This window comes from Artemia franciscana, chromosome 11 (genome assembly GCF_032884065.1).
Source record: "Artemia franciscana chromosome 11, ASM3288406v1, whole genome shotgun sequence".
Classification (NCBI taxonomy): Eukaryota; Metazoa; Arthropoda; class Branchiopoda; order Anostraca; family Artemiidae; genus Artemia; species Artemia franciscana.
In genome coordinates, this window is record NC_088873.1 from 32,433,229 (window position 1) to 32,447,588 (window position 14,360).

The 14,360-nt window shown below is 37.6% G+C and overlaps 1 protein-coding gene across 1 annotated transcript in view; it reads left to right on the forward strand.

Moving 5' to 3' along the window:
• Positions 1–14,360, forward strand: part of LOC136033100 (probable ATP-dependent RNA helicase DDX43) — a 90,605-nt gene that overhangs the window by 59,287 nt on the left and 16,958 nt on the right. Inside the window, exons 8-10 of the mRNA XM_065713709.1 lie at positions 4,950–5,115; positions 9,541–9,650; positions 10,918–11,198. Of these exons, the coding sequence (XP_065569781.1) occupies positions 4,950–5,115; positions 9,541–9,650; positions 10,918–11,198 (557 nt within the window). The remainder of the gene's footprint in view (positions 1–4,949; positions 5,116–9,540; positions 9,651–10,917; positions 11,199–14,360) is intronic.

Here is a 14,360-nt window from a genome sequence, read left to right on the forward strand (position 1 = left end):
TGGATCTTCGTGAAGTACTTTGTTGATAGAATCTGCATTCTCTCTTCTAATTTTGAGACCCAGTAATTCCCCTCAGGGTGTCAACTGGAGTGTGGCTGGGAAGACCGAAGGCTATCCTAATAGCTGAATTCTCGAGGGTTTCAAGTATTCTAAGGTGCTTTTGTGATGTTGTACCTTAAGCCTGGATTCCATATTCAATTATCCCTCGTAGATATAATTTATAAAAATGCATCAGAGTTTTTGAGGAGGATCCCCAAGAGGTCCCTGCCATTCACTTCATTAGAACCAGTCTTTTCAAAAAAGAGATTTTGGTGGCTTCCAAATGTGTTTGCCATGTCAACTTCTTGTCAAAATGGACTCCCAGGATCTTTGCTGAAGTTGCAACTTCTAGATTTCTTCCACTTATCCTGATCTCTGGATTGCTGAGGGTATTTCTTTTCCTATGGAAAACTATGACCTTGGTTTTTTCGGTGGACAGTGGGACTCCATGATCCTTGGAATACTGGTGAATTTCTTCAAGAGTCATCTGTGCTGATTTTGAGGCTTCTTCTATGCTGGGGCTTTTATGGCATGTTAGTAGGTCATCAGCAAACATGCCTCTAATATCAACGGTTGTGGAGGTTTCAAGGTCAGATATAAATATAAGGAAAAGAAGAGTGCTTAAAATTGCTCCCTGTGGAAGGCCATGTTTTATTAATCGAGGGGATGAAAGTTCCTTCGCTACTCTTACCTAGAAAGTTTGCCCTTCTAAATAATTTTCAACAAAAAGGCTTACTTTGTGGGAATCCAAACTTTAGCATTTTTGAAGTCATCTTTTTATGGCATACATTATTGTAAGATCCTTCAAAATCATACAAGACTGCCACGGATATTTTTTCGTCTTCAAATCCTGTTTTTGTATAAAATTTTCCAATCTGACTATGGTATCTAGTGTGCTGTGATGTTTTCTGAAGCCTGTCTGCGCAGCCTGAATCAACTCGTTCTTTTCCAAGAACCACTCCAGCCTTTTTGTAGATCGATTTCTCCAAAAATTTTCCCAGGCAGGGTAATATAGAGATAGGTCGGTGGGACTTAGGGTCGTTGCTCGGCTTCTGCATTTTGAGGACTGCTTTAACAATGGTGGGTTTCCATATCTGTGGGAAAGTACTATTAAGCCAACACTAGTTAAATACCATTAATATTCTTGTTCTGATTTCCTCAGGGATTTTTATTAACCGCAGGTCGTCTAATTTGTCGATTCCAGACGTTGAAGGAGTTTTCGAATTCCGGATAGCCACATTTAATTCATCTTTTGTGAAGTGTTTCACTAAGTCATCTTGATAAGGCAAAGATTTGGGTTGTTGTCCTCTTGTATGCACTTTGGAGTTGGAAACTTCAGTGGGGGGGCACTCAATAGCATCTGCTAGGGTCTCAGCCTTTTCTTTTTCTGTTTGCAAGCTGACTTCTTCCTTTTTCAGAGGGTAACCTTGTTCCTGACTTTTGATTTGATTGCCGCTCATGCGGGCTATGAAGTTGTGAATTTTCTTTGGAGGTAGCTTTGGGTCAAGGTTAGATGAGAAATTGGACCGTGCTGCCTTCTTTGCTTTTCCTATTGTTCTCTTAACAATAGCCTCTGCCTTCCTGAGAATTATAAGACCTTCAATTGAAGGAGATCTATTCTGTTTCCTTTGCGCCACTTTCTTTTGTCTGACTGCCACCTCGCAATCCTTGTTCCACCATGGTTTTGGTGGATGGTTTTATATTGCCTTTCTGAATCATTTGGTCTTAGGTATAAAAAAGTCAGCTGCTTTCAGAATGGTATTGTTAAGCAGGGTGGCAGCTTCTTCTAGATTCTGACATGCATCTACTTCAATGTAATTATGTATCCTCGGAAATTCTGGAACCGTGGCCTATTTGCTTTTCTGTTTAGGAATCGAGGGGGGACTTCTTCTAAAATACTATCTACCCCATAAAGGGATGCAAATACCCCATAGTGGTCCAGGAACAATTCATCAATTCTTTCAATTGTAATAGTATCTCCTATGGAGCTGCTTCCAATCTGGAGATTTATAGTGGAAGTGGTTTTACTTCTTGGGCAAGAATGTGTGTTTAAATTCTTTGAGGTATATACCATTAAATTTGCTCCCTCTTCAATATTGTTTCTATGCTCTTCCCTGTTTTATTTGGCTTTTTAACACTCCAAAGTTTGCTACGACCATTAAAATCCCCAACAATTAATAGCTCATCTTGTGAAGTAACTAGCTTTTCAATATTACCCTTAATGTCTAAATTTCCATCTGGATTATAATAAGAGTATATTTTTATTCTTTTTCCATCTTTTCTTTATACAAGTATACCAACAACATCATTATCTTGGGTGAGATTAATATTAATAAGGCTACTATGTTTAAGGTCTTCTCTAATAAGAACAGCAACTCCTCCTCCTCTTCTCAAAGAGCTCCTATCTTTCCTGTATATTTTATACCCTTGTATTTCCAATTCTTCATTTAGATTTGTTTCTTGCAGGCAGATTATATCCACTCTTCTTTTATTGATAAATTATGTCCGTTGAGCTATTTTCTTTGTATTTACTGAAATCGTGTTCCATTGAAGAACTGTAAGGAGTTGTTTAGACTTTGAATCTTTTACAGCGGGGTTATTGACTGCTATCTTGTTGTTGGCGTGGTGGGGTGATTGCTTAATTGGTCATTATTCTGAGCCGTTTGGCTAGTGGAGTCCCTGGAAATTTTCTTTACTGTTTATAGATGGGATTGATTCCAAGCTCTTAGCTCTTGAGGTCATCTCTTGAAATATATTATTTGCAGAGGTGGAAATGTCAGGGCCAAAGAACATTTGAATTACTCCCATTTTCTGGAGAGCTTTCACTGACTCTTGAAAGTTGCTACTGTTGATAAGGATTGCTGTCATCATTCCTTTTAATCTTTCTTTTGTCTCTCTCACCAAGGCGCCTAATCTTGCATTCTGGGAGTAATTTTGATACTGGGAAATTCCTGGTAGGGTTGTTGGTCTGGATGTTCCAGTTATTGAGGTTGAATTAGGGGTTGATGCTACTGAGGCATCAAAAGTTTGATTTTGGATTTCTGTGGCTGAACTTGCACTCCGTTTGTGTTGCCTTTAGGATCAAGGTTGTAGGTTTAGGTATGGGTCTTTTAGTTGAGGGGTTGGAGGTGTTAGCATATGTTTTTGGTGTTGTTTTTGAATTAGCCCTGTAGGACCAGGTAAGAGGGATCACAAGATTGGGCCTTGAATGGGGGGTAAAGGGGTTGGTCAATGGCACTCTGCTGGGTCTCTGCTACCCTTAAAATTTGGCAACTTTTCACATATGCTTTGCAATTAGTATTTTTATTGGTTTATATGCTCCTTTGCAGTTTTTGCGAAAAGCTGGTTTTGTGCAGCTTGTTTCAGTATGATCTTTCTCAGAACATCTTGTGCAAAAAATTTCAGTGGCTAAACATCTATTTTCTGTAGGTCCAAATAAAAAACATTTTTCGCACTGCATTGGTCTTTCTTTGTATATCCTTATTGGCATCTGATTTCCCATCACAAAAACCTTTAGTGGAGGGGTTTGTTGCTTAAGGATTAATACAACTGACTTACTTTCAAGCATCTGGTTTGCAACTTTTGTTTTTAGTCTTGTCACCTCTAGGACGTCAAGCTGATTTCCTCTTTCATAAAAACAGCTGCTTTTGATTTCTTCTGGTGAATAATCGGATGTGATATTGTATACTGCCACATTCAGGATTGCTTCTCTTTGAATTTTATTTTTTCTGCCTTATCGGCGAAGTTGATGACTTCTTTAATCCGCAGGGCTTGTTGTGTAAGTTGTCTATTCTGCAGACAAATGTCTATGTCGCCTGATCTGAGGACATTTACTTTAAAGTTAGTCCTCATTTTGCCAAAGATGCACTTAATTCTACTTTTCTACCCTAAAAATTGTCCTTATCTACCCCTGAAAGCCGGATGGCTGACATTTCACCCTGTAAGTAAGAAGAAGGGCTTCTTGATGGTTGTCTTGGGGTTGAAGACCGAGGTTTTAATGAAATGGCATTGAAGAAAATTAATGCTTTGGATTATTAATATTCTGAAACATTTTAGTTTTATTTCCCCACCATGATGGCTCTTGTATACGTGTAATGGTCATATAGTGTAAGTAGTGCGGAGATAGACATATTATAGGTGGCACTTGAGGATAAATAGCTCTAGTTGGGATAACACCTGCTATCTACATATTATTAATTCAAAAATACACTTAAATATGAGGTGTTCAAAAATTTAAATTGATTAAGCCAATTTTTATATTTTGTGCGTTTTTAGCGTCATTTAATTTATTTATATCTTTCTATATTAGAAGAAATAATTTTCAGAAAACAGTATTCTAAATCTTTCGCTTAGAAAAGGCATTCTTAAAACTAGTTTAGAAATGACATTTCATGAATTTCAATCCTTTTTTGGGAGAAACTATCAAAATGGTTTTGCAAAAGACAGCAGAACTAGTTTATCCATCGAATATTAAATAATTATGCGGAATGCAGGTAAATGTGATGGGTAAATGTGATGTATAAAAGGCGGAAAGCAGGCTTTGGCGTTTTGCAATTCTGGCATCAATTTAGATAGTAGATTAAATTTAATTGCCCCATATCCCACATTCTACATATTATTATTGCGCTTTAGTCTTGAATGTTGGACATTTGGAATCAATTTAGATAGTAGTTTAAATTTAATTACCCCAAATCCCACATTCTACATATCATTATTGCACTTTAGTCTTGAATGTTGGACATTTGGGATCAATTTAGATAGTAGTTTATATTTAATTGCCCCAAATCCCATATTCTACATATTATTATTGCACATTAGTCTTGAATGTTGATGAGCAACCTGACATTTTGGCATCAATGAGGAACTCATTGATATTGTTGGTGTAACAGCGGGTAATCTATTTATTTCAGGCAAGACGTTGGCCTTCCTTTTGCCAGCATTAATACATATTGAGCATCAAACTGTTCCAAGAACGGAGCGAGTCGGCCCAACAGCCCTAGTTTTGGCTCCTACTCGTGAGCTTGCACAACAAATTGAAAAAGAAGCAAAGAAGTACAACTACAGAGGGATCCAAAGGTAATCACATTTTTGGGGGGTTTGAATCGAAGTTCAAAGGTTCTTAAAATATTCGGAACGGGTTGTTGTAGATGCATGATGAATAGAAACTATTTTGATGTGGTTTCTGTTGTTCATTTTCGATTTAAGAAGAATAAACGGAGAAAGAACAGAAAGTAAGAGTAAATAGGTATAAAGACCAATAAATTAAAATTTCCTCTCCTATTTTCTCCTCCTGTTTCCTTTTTTCTCTCTCTGGCGCTGAATACGAGCTGTGCTATTGAATATAATGTAGTTATTCACTAAAATAGCTTGATTCTAATATGAGCATTTTAGTATTGAAAAAAAACCTGAATTTAACGATGTGAGGAGCTACAAAAATCTGCATAACAATAATCCAAAGTAGCTGCTTCAGCTTCAAGGTCAATACAGTAAGATATAATGAGAATGTCAAGCGGTAAAATAAATGGTTAAAGTGACGAATAAAATAATGCACAAGGGGGTCACCATGTCGTTCTGTTTTTGAAGCAAAATTTAAAATGTCTACCTTTAACTTCACTTTAATTTTATTGCCAAATCTTAGGGTTGGTTCTTTCTTTTTATGTCGTTTTGGCTAGCTGAGTCGTTTTGAGTACTTTTGTGGGGTTTTTTTTTCAAATTGGTAAATAAAGTTTTTTTTATGTAAATAATGCTGAAGGTGTATAAAATAGCTGAAAGTAAAAAAAAAGTTGGTAAGAAATACAAGGCTGTTGATTCAAGATTAAATAAAGCCAGTTGATTTACCTGAAGTAAGTTTGTTTTGTGTTTGAAAAATCTGGCATATCATTTATGGGGCTGCCCTTGAAGCCATAAATGTTACTTAGTGGCTCATCAAAAAATTGAGCCATGGCAGACGAAACTGGATGGTCAAGGGAACAATGAAACCATGGTCAGTGGTTATCTACCTATATAATTTCCTTTATTGGGTAAATCCCAGTCAATCACTAAATTATAGTTCTGAAAACAGTCCTACCTTAAGCCTGAAACCAAGCAAGCATTTCTCATCACAAGCTCAATAAGTTTATATAAAATAGCAACGAATTTTATTCGTAGTTTTGGTATATCTACCAGTTTTTTCTGTTGGATTTGGATTATGATTTACATTTGGGTCCGGATTTGCAATGCATCATCCTCTGTTACTTACAATTCCTAAAGTGTAAAGCCATCTTATGCTATAATGCTAAAAAATTGTCCATAAAATATCAGAGATCCCCATGAGTCTAAACAGCTTATCGGCTGTATATGCAAAGAAGTTTCAAATGATATTACGGATCTTAAGCGATTGAATAGTGACTGGAAAATCATTCTGCGCTCTAATACAGCGGCTAATAAAATATTTGAGAGTGCGAAAGCCGCTCAGCCATATATAAGTGCATCTATGAGAGAACCAGTCTTTGCAGCCGTTGTTAAACAAGTCTCCCAAGCTTTAGACCTATCTGGCCTTCAGCAACTAATCTGCAAAAGCATAAAGATGAGCCATTTTGGTATCTCCTGCACATCTAAAGTGCAATTAAAGACTCGGAGTGACCTTGACTTTCTCCTAAAAGAATAATTGCGCATTGGTTATGAACGTTTGTCTGTTCAGGAATCTCTCTGCCTTCCTTGATGATGCTTTAAGCATCGCGAGGTAGGTCACCTAGCAGTGGATTGGAAATCAAGTGCTATTTGTGGCTGATGTGGTGCTGCCAATCGTGTATCTGACCGTTCAAACGCGTTCACAGCAAGCATGTTCTGTGTGTTATGCAAGGCTGCTGGCCACTCCTGTTAGGTGTAATGTGCTCAAATAGTTGTCAAGCCAAGATTCAGTCTAATCCACGTTGTCAAAGTACCAATGGTTGGCCATAAGGTCAGCATGAGGTGCTTAACTCTAAACAGTAACTTTGGGCTCGTTCAAAAACCTTCAGTTTTTGATGAGCTGCAGTCTAAACATGATGTGATTTGCTCGCAAGGGTATCTTTTAAGTCAATTGAGTGTTAGTCATTTTGAAACCACTTGCTATGCAACTCCAGCTAAGCAAAATAGTGCTGATGGTAGACCATCGGGAGGTCTTGTGACTTACGTAAATTCCACTTTACGTTCGATGTTTGTTGATTCTAGTGATTGCTATCTTGCTATTAAAGTTGATAATGTATTTATCTATAATGTTTTCTTGCTGACTGATTACCACAACAATACGTCTGAGCGCCTTTTCGCTCCTGCCTCTGAAAAGTTGTGTAGAAACATTTCAAGCATTATTTCTAGTAATTTAGTATGTCTAATTGTTGCAGAACTGTTCCATCTGCCCGCTTTTCTCTGGTTGGTGAAATTTTTTATTATCATTTTTACATTGCTGATAAAGACCAAGATTTCACATACATTCACAATTCCTCGTCCATATTCAACATAGACTATGCAGCTATTTCTCTATCCTTAGATGTCTTTCAACAAAAAGTTCTGGTTATTTAATATCTGATCACGTGCCTGCATCATTTTCTTTCACACCAAATAAAACTTCTCAGATACATACTAGTCACCCAAAAACACCAATCCATTGTATATACGTAATTGGGTATTAATCAACACTGAACTGGATTGAGATAGTTTTTCTACAATCGTTTCTAAGATTAAGCTACCGTTTGTCCTGTTAATCAAGCACTCACCACTGCTCACTGAGGAAAAACGTATTCTTCTTGACATTTATTGTCAAGCTTTACAATATGCAGAACTGTTCCTAAATGGCATGAAAATCAAAGTCTCTCCCAATCACATGATTCAACAAAGTTTTGGCTACATCTATTGATAGAATGTGACTAACCACGATCCGGTCCTGTTAATTCCATCTGCATCGCAACAAAGAAGAATTTGCCAAGGAACTTCACAACCACCGCAAGCAAAAAATCAAAGATAACCCTCATTTCCTTTCTCTGCTCAAGGATCCCTCCTTTCCACTGGCGATGTTACCCCTCACTTGAACACAAATATGCTGAAGAGCTTGGCCAATTTTTGCATACATTTTCTGACTCTGATTATACAGTATCTGTAAAGTCTATGGCTGAGGCTATTCTGCGCCTTGAGCCGAAGCTGCCACGGGGTATGGATGGAATTCACGCTGTGCATATAAAAAATGATGGTTCTGTCAACATTCTGTGGGGGAGATAATTCTTCTATTAAAAAAAAACGAAAACCTCCCATCAATGCATCTTTCAGACCTATGATTATATCAACCAGTTTACGCAAGCTTTATGATCTACTGTTCGTAAAAGAGCTTGAAGAAAAATGCTACACACCTCCACATTGATTTGGCTTTCGACATGGCATTGAATGTGCAGACGCCCTTGCAGCTATTCTTAATTCTCTGGTTGGTGCTTCTTGTACAGGTAGTTCACTTGCCTTGGCAAGTCACGATATTCACCGCGCCTTTTACCCTAATCCACCCCCTTGTGCTTTTAAGGGCTTTTGATGTGCTTTTAAAATCAACTTTTATCAACTATCAAAGGGATACATATGCTAAGCTACTAGTCTGACTTGAAATATCTCTTAAACAAGATGAATTGGCAACGCCACTGGGTATAACTGTACCAGTTAAGAGAGGGACCAGGCAAGGTGCCGTTGCTTTACCTCGTTATTTCTATAACTATGACCTCGAAGCTCAGGACCAGTTTGAGATGTTTTGTGTTCTTTCTGGCCTCAATATTTTCTTAGTCACTTATGGCTGATGATATTTTTAACATCTGCTGACCTTTGGACGAAATTTCTGAAAAGTTCCGACGTAGTGCTTTTTTTACTGGAAAGGTCCTCTTCCTGTGTAAATTATATTTGGCAATTCAAAGATCCTTCCGTCTGACCAAATCGTATATCTTGATATTCCCATTAGAGATACAATTTCTCACACTCGTCATCTCCTAACTGAGGGTATCAAACGTCGCATGTCAGCTTCACATGCTTCCATAGTCTCTGGTAAGCTTCGTTTCAATCGCCCTTATCTGGCAAGGCTGTACACCACTGTTGCCCTCCCCCACTTCCACATCCTCTATATTGTATCCTTTTGAAGGATTCTTACAAATGCTGATAAATTAAAAATCCGCTCCACTTTCTTCCGTTTTGCAGAATCCCTACTGAGATATCCAATTTGGACATGCAGTTCAAACATCATCATTAGTCTTCTTATACCAGATCCCACTATAACTGTTGTGCTCTTTTTTACTCTTTTTCCTTTTTGCAGTGTTCCGTCTTTTTTTTTTTTTGAAGACGGGTTTTTAATAAATAATGGTAATAACGGTAATAATTAGTATATGTTAATAGTAATTTAACTAGTTAGAACTGTAATTAAATTGCAAAATACATATTTCCTGTAGAGGTTTTTCCTATAATGGAAAAACACAAACATACTAAGGTTAATATTAGCGATAATTAACATTTATTTTATAGCATATGTGTTTATGGCGGTGGAAATAGAAGAGAACAAAGTGCTAGCATTAGAAAAGGCGTAGAAATTGTCATTGCTACTCCTGGTCGACTCAATGATCTCATTAGTGCAGGTAAGTGATTTTTATGCGAATAGCAAAATTTCATCAGCTCAACTTTTGTTGTGGTTGTATATTAATTTGCAAGAGAATGTAATACCGTTAAACATTTATTTAGTAAGGAATTCAAGATCATTAGCTCTAAAAATTGTATTATTTTTATTTTCTTTTTTTATGGTGGGGGGGGGGGGGGTACAAAAGAAAATTGAAAAACACCAAATATTGGTTGAAATACATTTTGTTGCTTTTTTGAGTCGGAAAACAATTGGGGGAGGGGAGAGGGTAAGGCTGGAGGTTCGATCCCCGTACCCCTCCCCTTGATGCGGCCTTGGGACTTATTACTGAACTTGTTTTGCCAGTTCCACTAAATACAGTAATTTTACCTTGTTATTCCACTAAAAAAAGAAAAAAAAAACGCCAAAGCCATGATGATTTTTGCATTTTTTGTTTCAATACTAGCGAGACTTAGGTTGCCCAGACTTAATGGGTCTGAAATTGGGATTTTAGCGACCCACCTATAAAATTTACATAATCATTTAAAATTAGCTGATGAATTTTTTTTAGAAAATGGCGAATTAAAAAGAAATGCTAAACAAAATTCTTGCGATATAAACTTAACAATTAAAATGCAGAAGAAACAAAAGACGAGACTGAATACTTTATATTGTGCAACCGAAATGTGCAAAACTTTTAATTAAATGTGTTGTGTAATCAGTTGATGAGTTATATGATAGTAACACAGTAACGACTGACTGCTTAAGAAACAATTTTCACAGAGCCAATATAGGAGTTGCTCACTTTGTAATTTAAAGGGAATTTTTATATAATTATCCTACAACAGTATTACAAAAAAAAATGCATAATTTTTTTCATTCATTTTGTTACGTTTTTACGAGTCGGAAAAACATTTCGGAGGGGGGGGGTTCAAGCCCCCTAACCCCCGCCCCTGGATACGGCCTTGACCAGTACTGTTGGTAATTATTTAACTGCCAACATTAATAGCATACCATAAGCAAGTAATTGATGGCACCCAGTAATGGCACAGTGATTAGCACCTAGGTGCTACAATGGCACCCAGTAATGACACAGTAATTTCAGTGCACAAAGAAGCTCCAAATGATATTCATTTGGTTTATCTTAGTCAACATATTGTCAACAAAACTGCACTTGACTATTTGAAGTTCGCTCTGCCTCTGACTATGCGTGCTGTATTATTATCAGAAGAAAAAAGAAAATTCTCACTTTTTTGGATTTTTGCTTTCATGAAATTGGAATTTTTTAGGTATTGTCGACGTTTCTGGTGTATCGTACCTTGTATTAGATGAAGCCGATAGAATGTTGGATATGGGATTCGAGCCGCAGATTCGTAAGATCCTTTTGGATATCAGGCCGGATCGACAAACAGTAATGACCTCTGCCACATGGCCACCTGGTGTAAGACAGTTGGCTGAAATATATATGAAAGACCCATTACATGTTGTCGTTGGAAGTTTTGATCTGGCTGCTGTTCATTCGGTTACTCAGATTATTGAAATTGTTGAGGAAGAAGAGAAAATAAGCATGGTAATAATTATTTTAATTTAAAACAGTTTTTTTTAAAACAGTTCTGTTTTTATGAATGTTTATTATTTGAATCTTTACACTAAAAATGTATGATATTTTGGTTGGGAATGGGTTTACTCCTTAAGAGGAGCTCAGCGACCCCTCTTGGAAAGCTGATTGTTGAAATGCACTTTAGAGTCGCAAGAGGTATTTGGGGGGGGGGGGGGGGAGAGAAAACGTGGCATCGAGACTTTTCCCTCTCTCCTACGTTTTCGACCCTAAACATAATGGGAAGCTATTGCCCTTAGTTACGTTAAATCGGTGGGACACTTCAGTGTTCGGACTCGCCTATAAATTCCTATATTTTGATGCTCTCCTATAAAATGCCTATATTTTGGCTAAAATCTTATTATTCCTATATTTTCGGCTGAAGACCACTAAGAACATTGCTCATGATTTGCAATTTTCTGTCTTTTGGTGTAGATTGATAATTAATTACAACTGTTGAGCTTTTTGAACTTAACAAATGCTTTGTGTTGGGCTTAGTAAGCTGCTTCTGCCTGGGCTATGCTGTTGTGTTGACTTAGTAGCCTATGTTTTGTTTTTCAAACAGTTCGTGGTAACGAACTGTAGTAAGGAGCGACCCGGCTCAATAGTAACCAAAACTCTAACTCTAAACTTGAATTTTGGTATCAATAGCTACATCAAAAGAATCGCATTTTAATGCTGATTTTAAATATATAAGTTTCATCAAGTTTAGTCTTACCCATCAAAAGTTACGAGCCTGAGAAGTTTCAAGCTCCTATCTACAAAAATGTGGAATTTTGTATTTTTTGCCAGAAGACAAATCATGAGTGCGTGTTTATTTTTTTTTTTTTTTTTTTTTTCAGGGGTCATCGTATCGACCAAGTGGTCCTAGAATGTCGCAAGAGGGCTCATTCTAACGGAAATGAAAAGTTCTAGTGCCCTTTTTAAGTGACCAAAAATATTGGAGGGCATCTAGGCCCCCTCCCACGCTCATTTTTTTCCCAAAGTCAACGGATCAAAATTTTGAGATAGCTATTTTGTTCAGCATAGTCAAAAACCATAATAAATATGTCTTTGGGGATGACTTACTCCCCCACAATCCCTGGGGGAGGGGCTGCAAGTTACAAACTTTGACCAGTGTTTACATATAGTAATGGTTATTGGGAAGTGTACAGACGTTTTCAGGGGGATTTTATTTTATTTGGGGGTGGGGCTGAGGAGAGGGGGCTATGTTGGAGGATCTTTCCTTGGAGGAATCTGTCATGAGGGAAGAAACATTCAATGACAAGGGAGCAGGATTCTCTAGTATTACTATAAGAAAACAATGAAAAATAAACATGAAAACGTTTCTTCAAATGAAAGGAAGAAGTAGCATTGAAATTTAAAACGAACAGAGATTATTACGCATATGAGGGGTTCTCAAAATACTTTAGCATAAAGAATGAGGTATTTAGGAGGAGATAAATACCTTGCTCTTTATGCTAAAGTATTTTTAGTAATTTCATCTATTTATTCTACGGCCTTTCTGATTCAGGGGTCATTCTTAAAGAATTGGGACAAAACCTACGATTTAGTGTAAAAAGTTTGACTCTTTGCCACAATTCTACTTTTTAAAACAATTAAAAGCTTTAGCGCAAAGAGCGAGGGATTACGGAGGGGAAAACTCATTTCATATACGGAGTAATTTCTGTTCGTTTTAAGTTTTAATGTCGCTCCTTACTTTCAGCTAAAAAAATTAGTTTTTTTTTATTTAATTGTCATGTTGGGCCTGTCCGAAATGAGCGAAGATCAGTATATAGGCTAGCAGTCTCTGTTTAATGAGACTGGATGTTCTTGTGACTTCTTTGTTTCCTGGCTGAACGCTGGCTGGCTGATGTGAATACGGCCCAGTTATTCAAATGGACTATTCTAAGATAGTTGCTAATCGAGGGAAGTATAATAGACATGCACTGGGTAGGCTATATGCTACATTCTGTGATCAATCTGTCCTTTATCTATCTGGTCTTTATCCCCTTCTAAAGAAAAATGGTGTTAATCAGATTCGGACTTTTTATTTCAGATATTGTAAATTTTTACTTTATCTCCCCCCCCCCCCCTTGGTATAGCAATGTTAAGATAATTCGTAAGTTTGATGTCCCTGATATAAGTGCAAAGTTGGCCCTCCTGCATGGAAGATTGTCGGAATCAGCTTTTTATCGTTTATCGCCTCATCATCCTTTGGTCCGTCTGTTCGGTTAATCTCATTGTAGCATACTGTTTTTATGGTACTTGGTATTGACCAAGTGACATATAGCAATCGCAACTTCTGTCGGTCTGTCTGTCTGTCGGTCCTGGTTTTGCTACTTTAGGCACTTCCAGGTAAGCTGGGACGATGAAATTTTGCAGGCGTATCAGGAACTGCACCAGATTAAATTAGAAATATTCGTTTTCCCGATTTGACCATCTGGGGGGGGGGGGGGGGGAGAGTGGGGGGCCCGTTAATTCAGAAAAAATAGAAAGATCAAGTATTTTTAACTTACGAACAGTTGATCAAATCTTAATAAAATTTGATGCTTGGAAGGATATCGTGTTCAGAGCTCTTATTTTAAATCCCGACCGGATCTGGTGACATTGGGGGAGTTTGGAGGGGGAAAGCTAAAATCTTGGAAAACACTTAGAGTGGAGGGATTGGGCTGAAACTTGGTGGGAAAAATAAACACAACTCCTAGATACATGATTGACAGAACCAGAACAGATCCGCTCTCTTTGGGGTAGTTGGGAGGGGGGGGGGGGTGATTCTGAAAAATTAGAAAAAATGAGGTATTTTTAACTTACGAACGGGTGATCGGATCTCAATGAAATTTGATATTTAGAAGGACATCGTGTCTCAAAGCTCTTGTTTTAAATCATGACCGGATCTGGTGACATTGGGGGGGGGGGAGTTTGGGGTGACCTAAAATCATGGAAAACGCTTAGATTGGAGGGATTGGGCTGAAACTTGCTGGGAAAAATAAGCACAAGTCCTAGATACATGATTGACATAACCAGAACGGATCCGCTCTCTTTGGGGTAGTTTGGGGGGGGGGGGGGGTTGATTCTGAAAAATTAGAAAAAATGAGGTATTCTTAACTTACGAAAGGGTGATCGGATCTCAATGAAATTTGATATTTAGAAGGA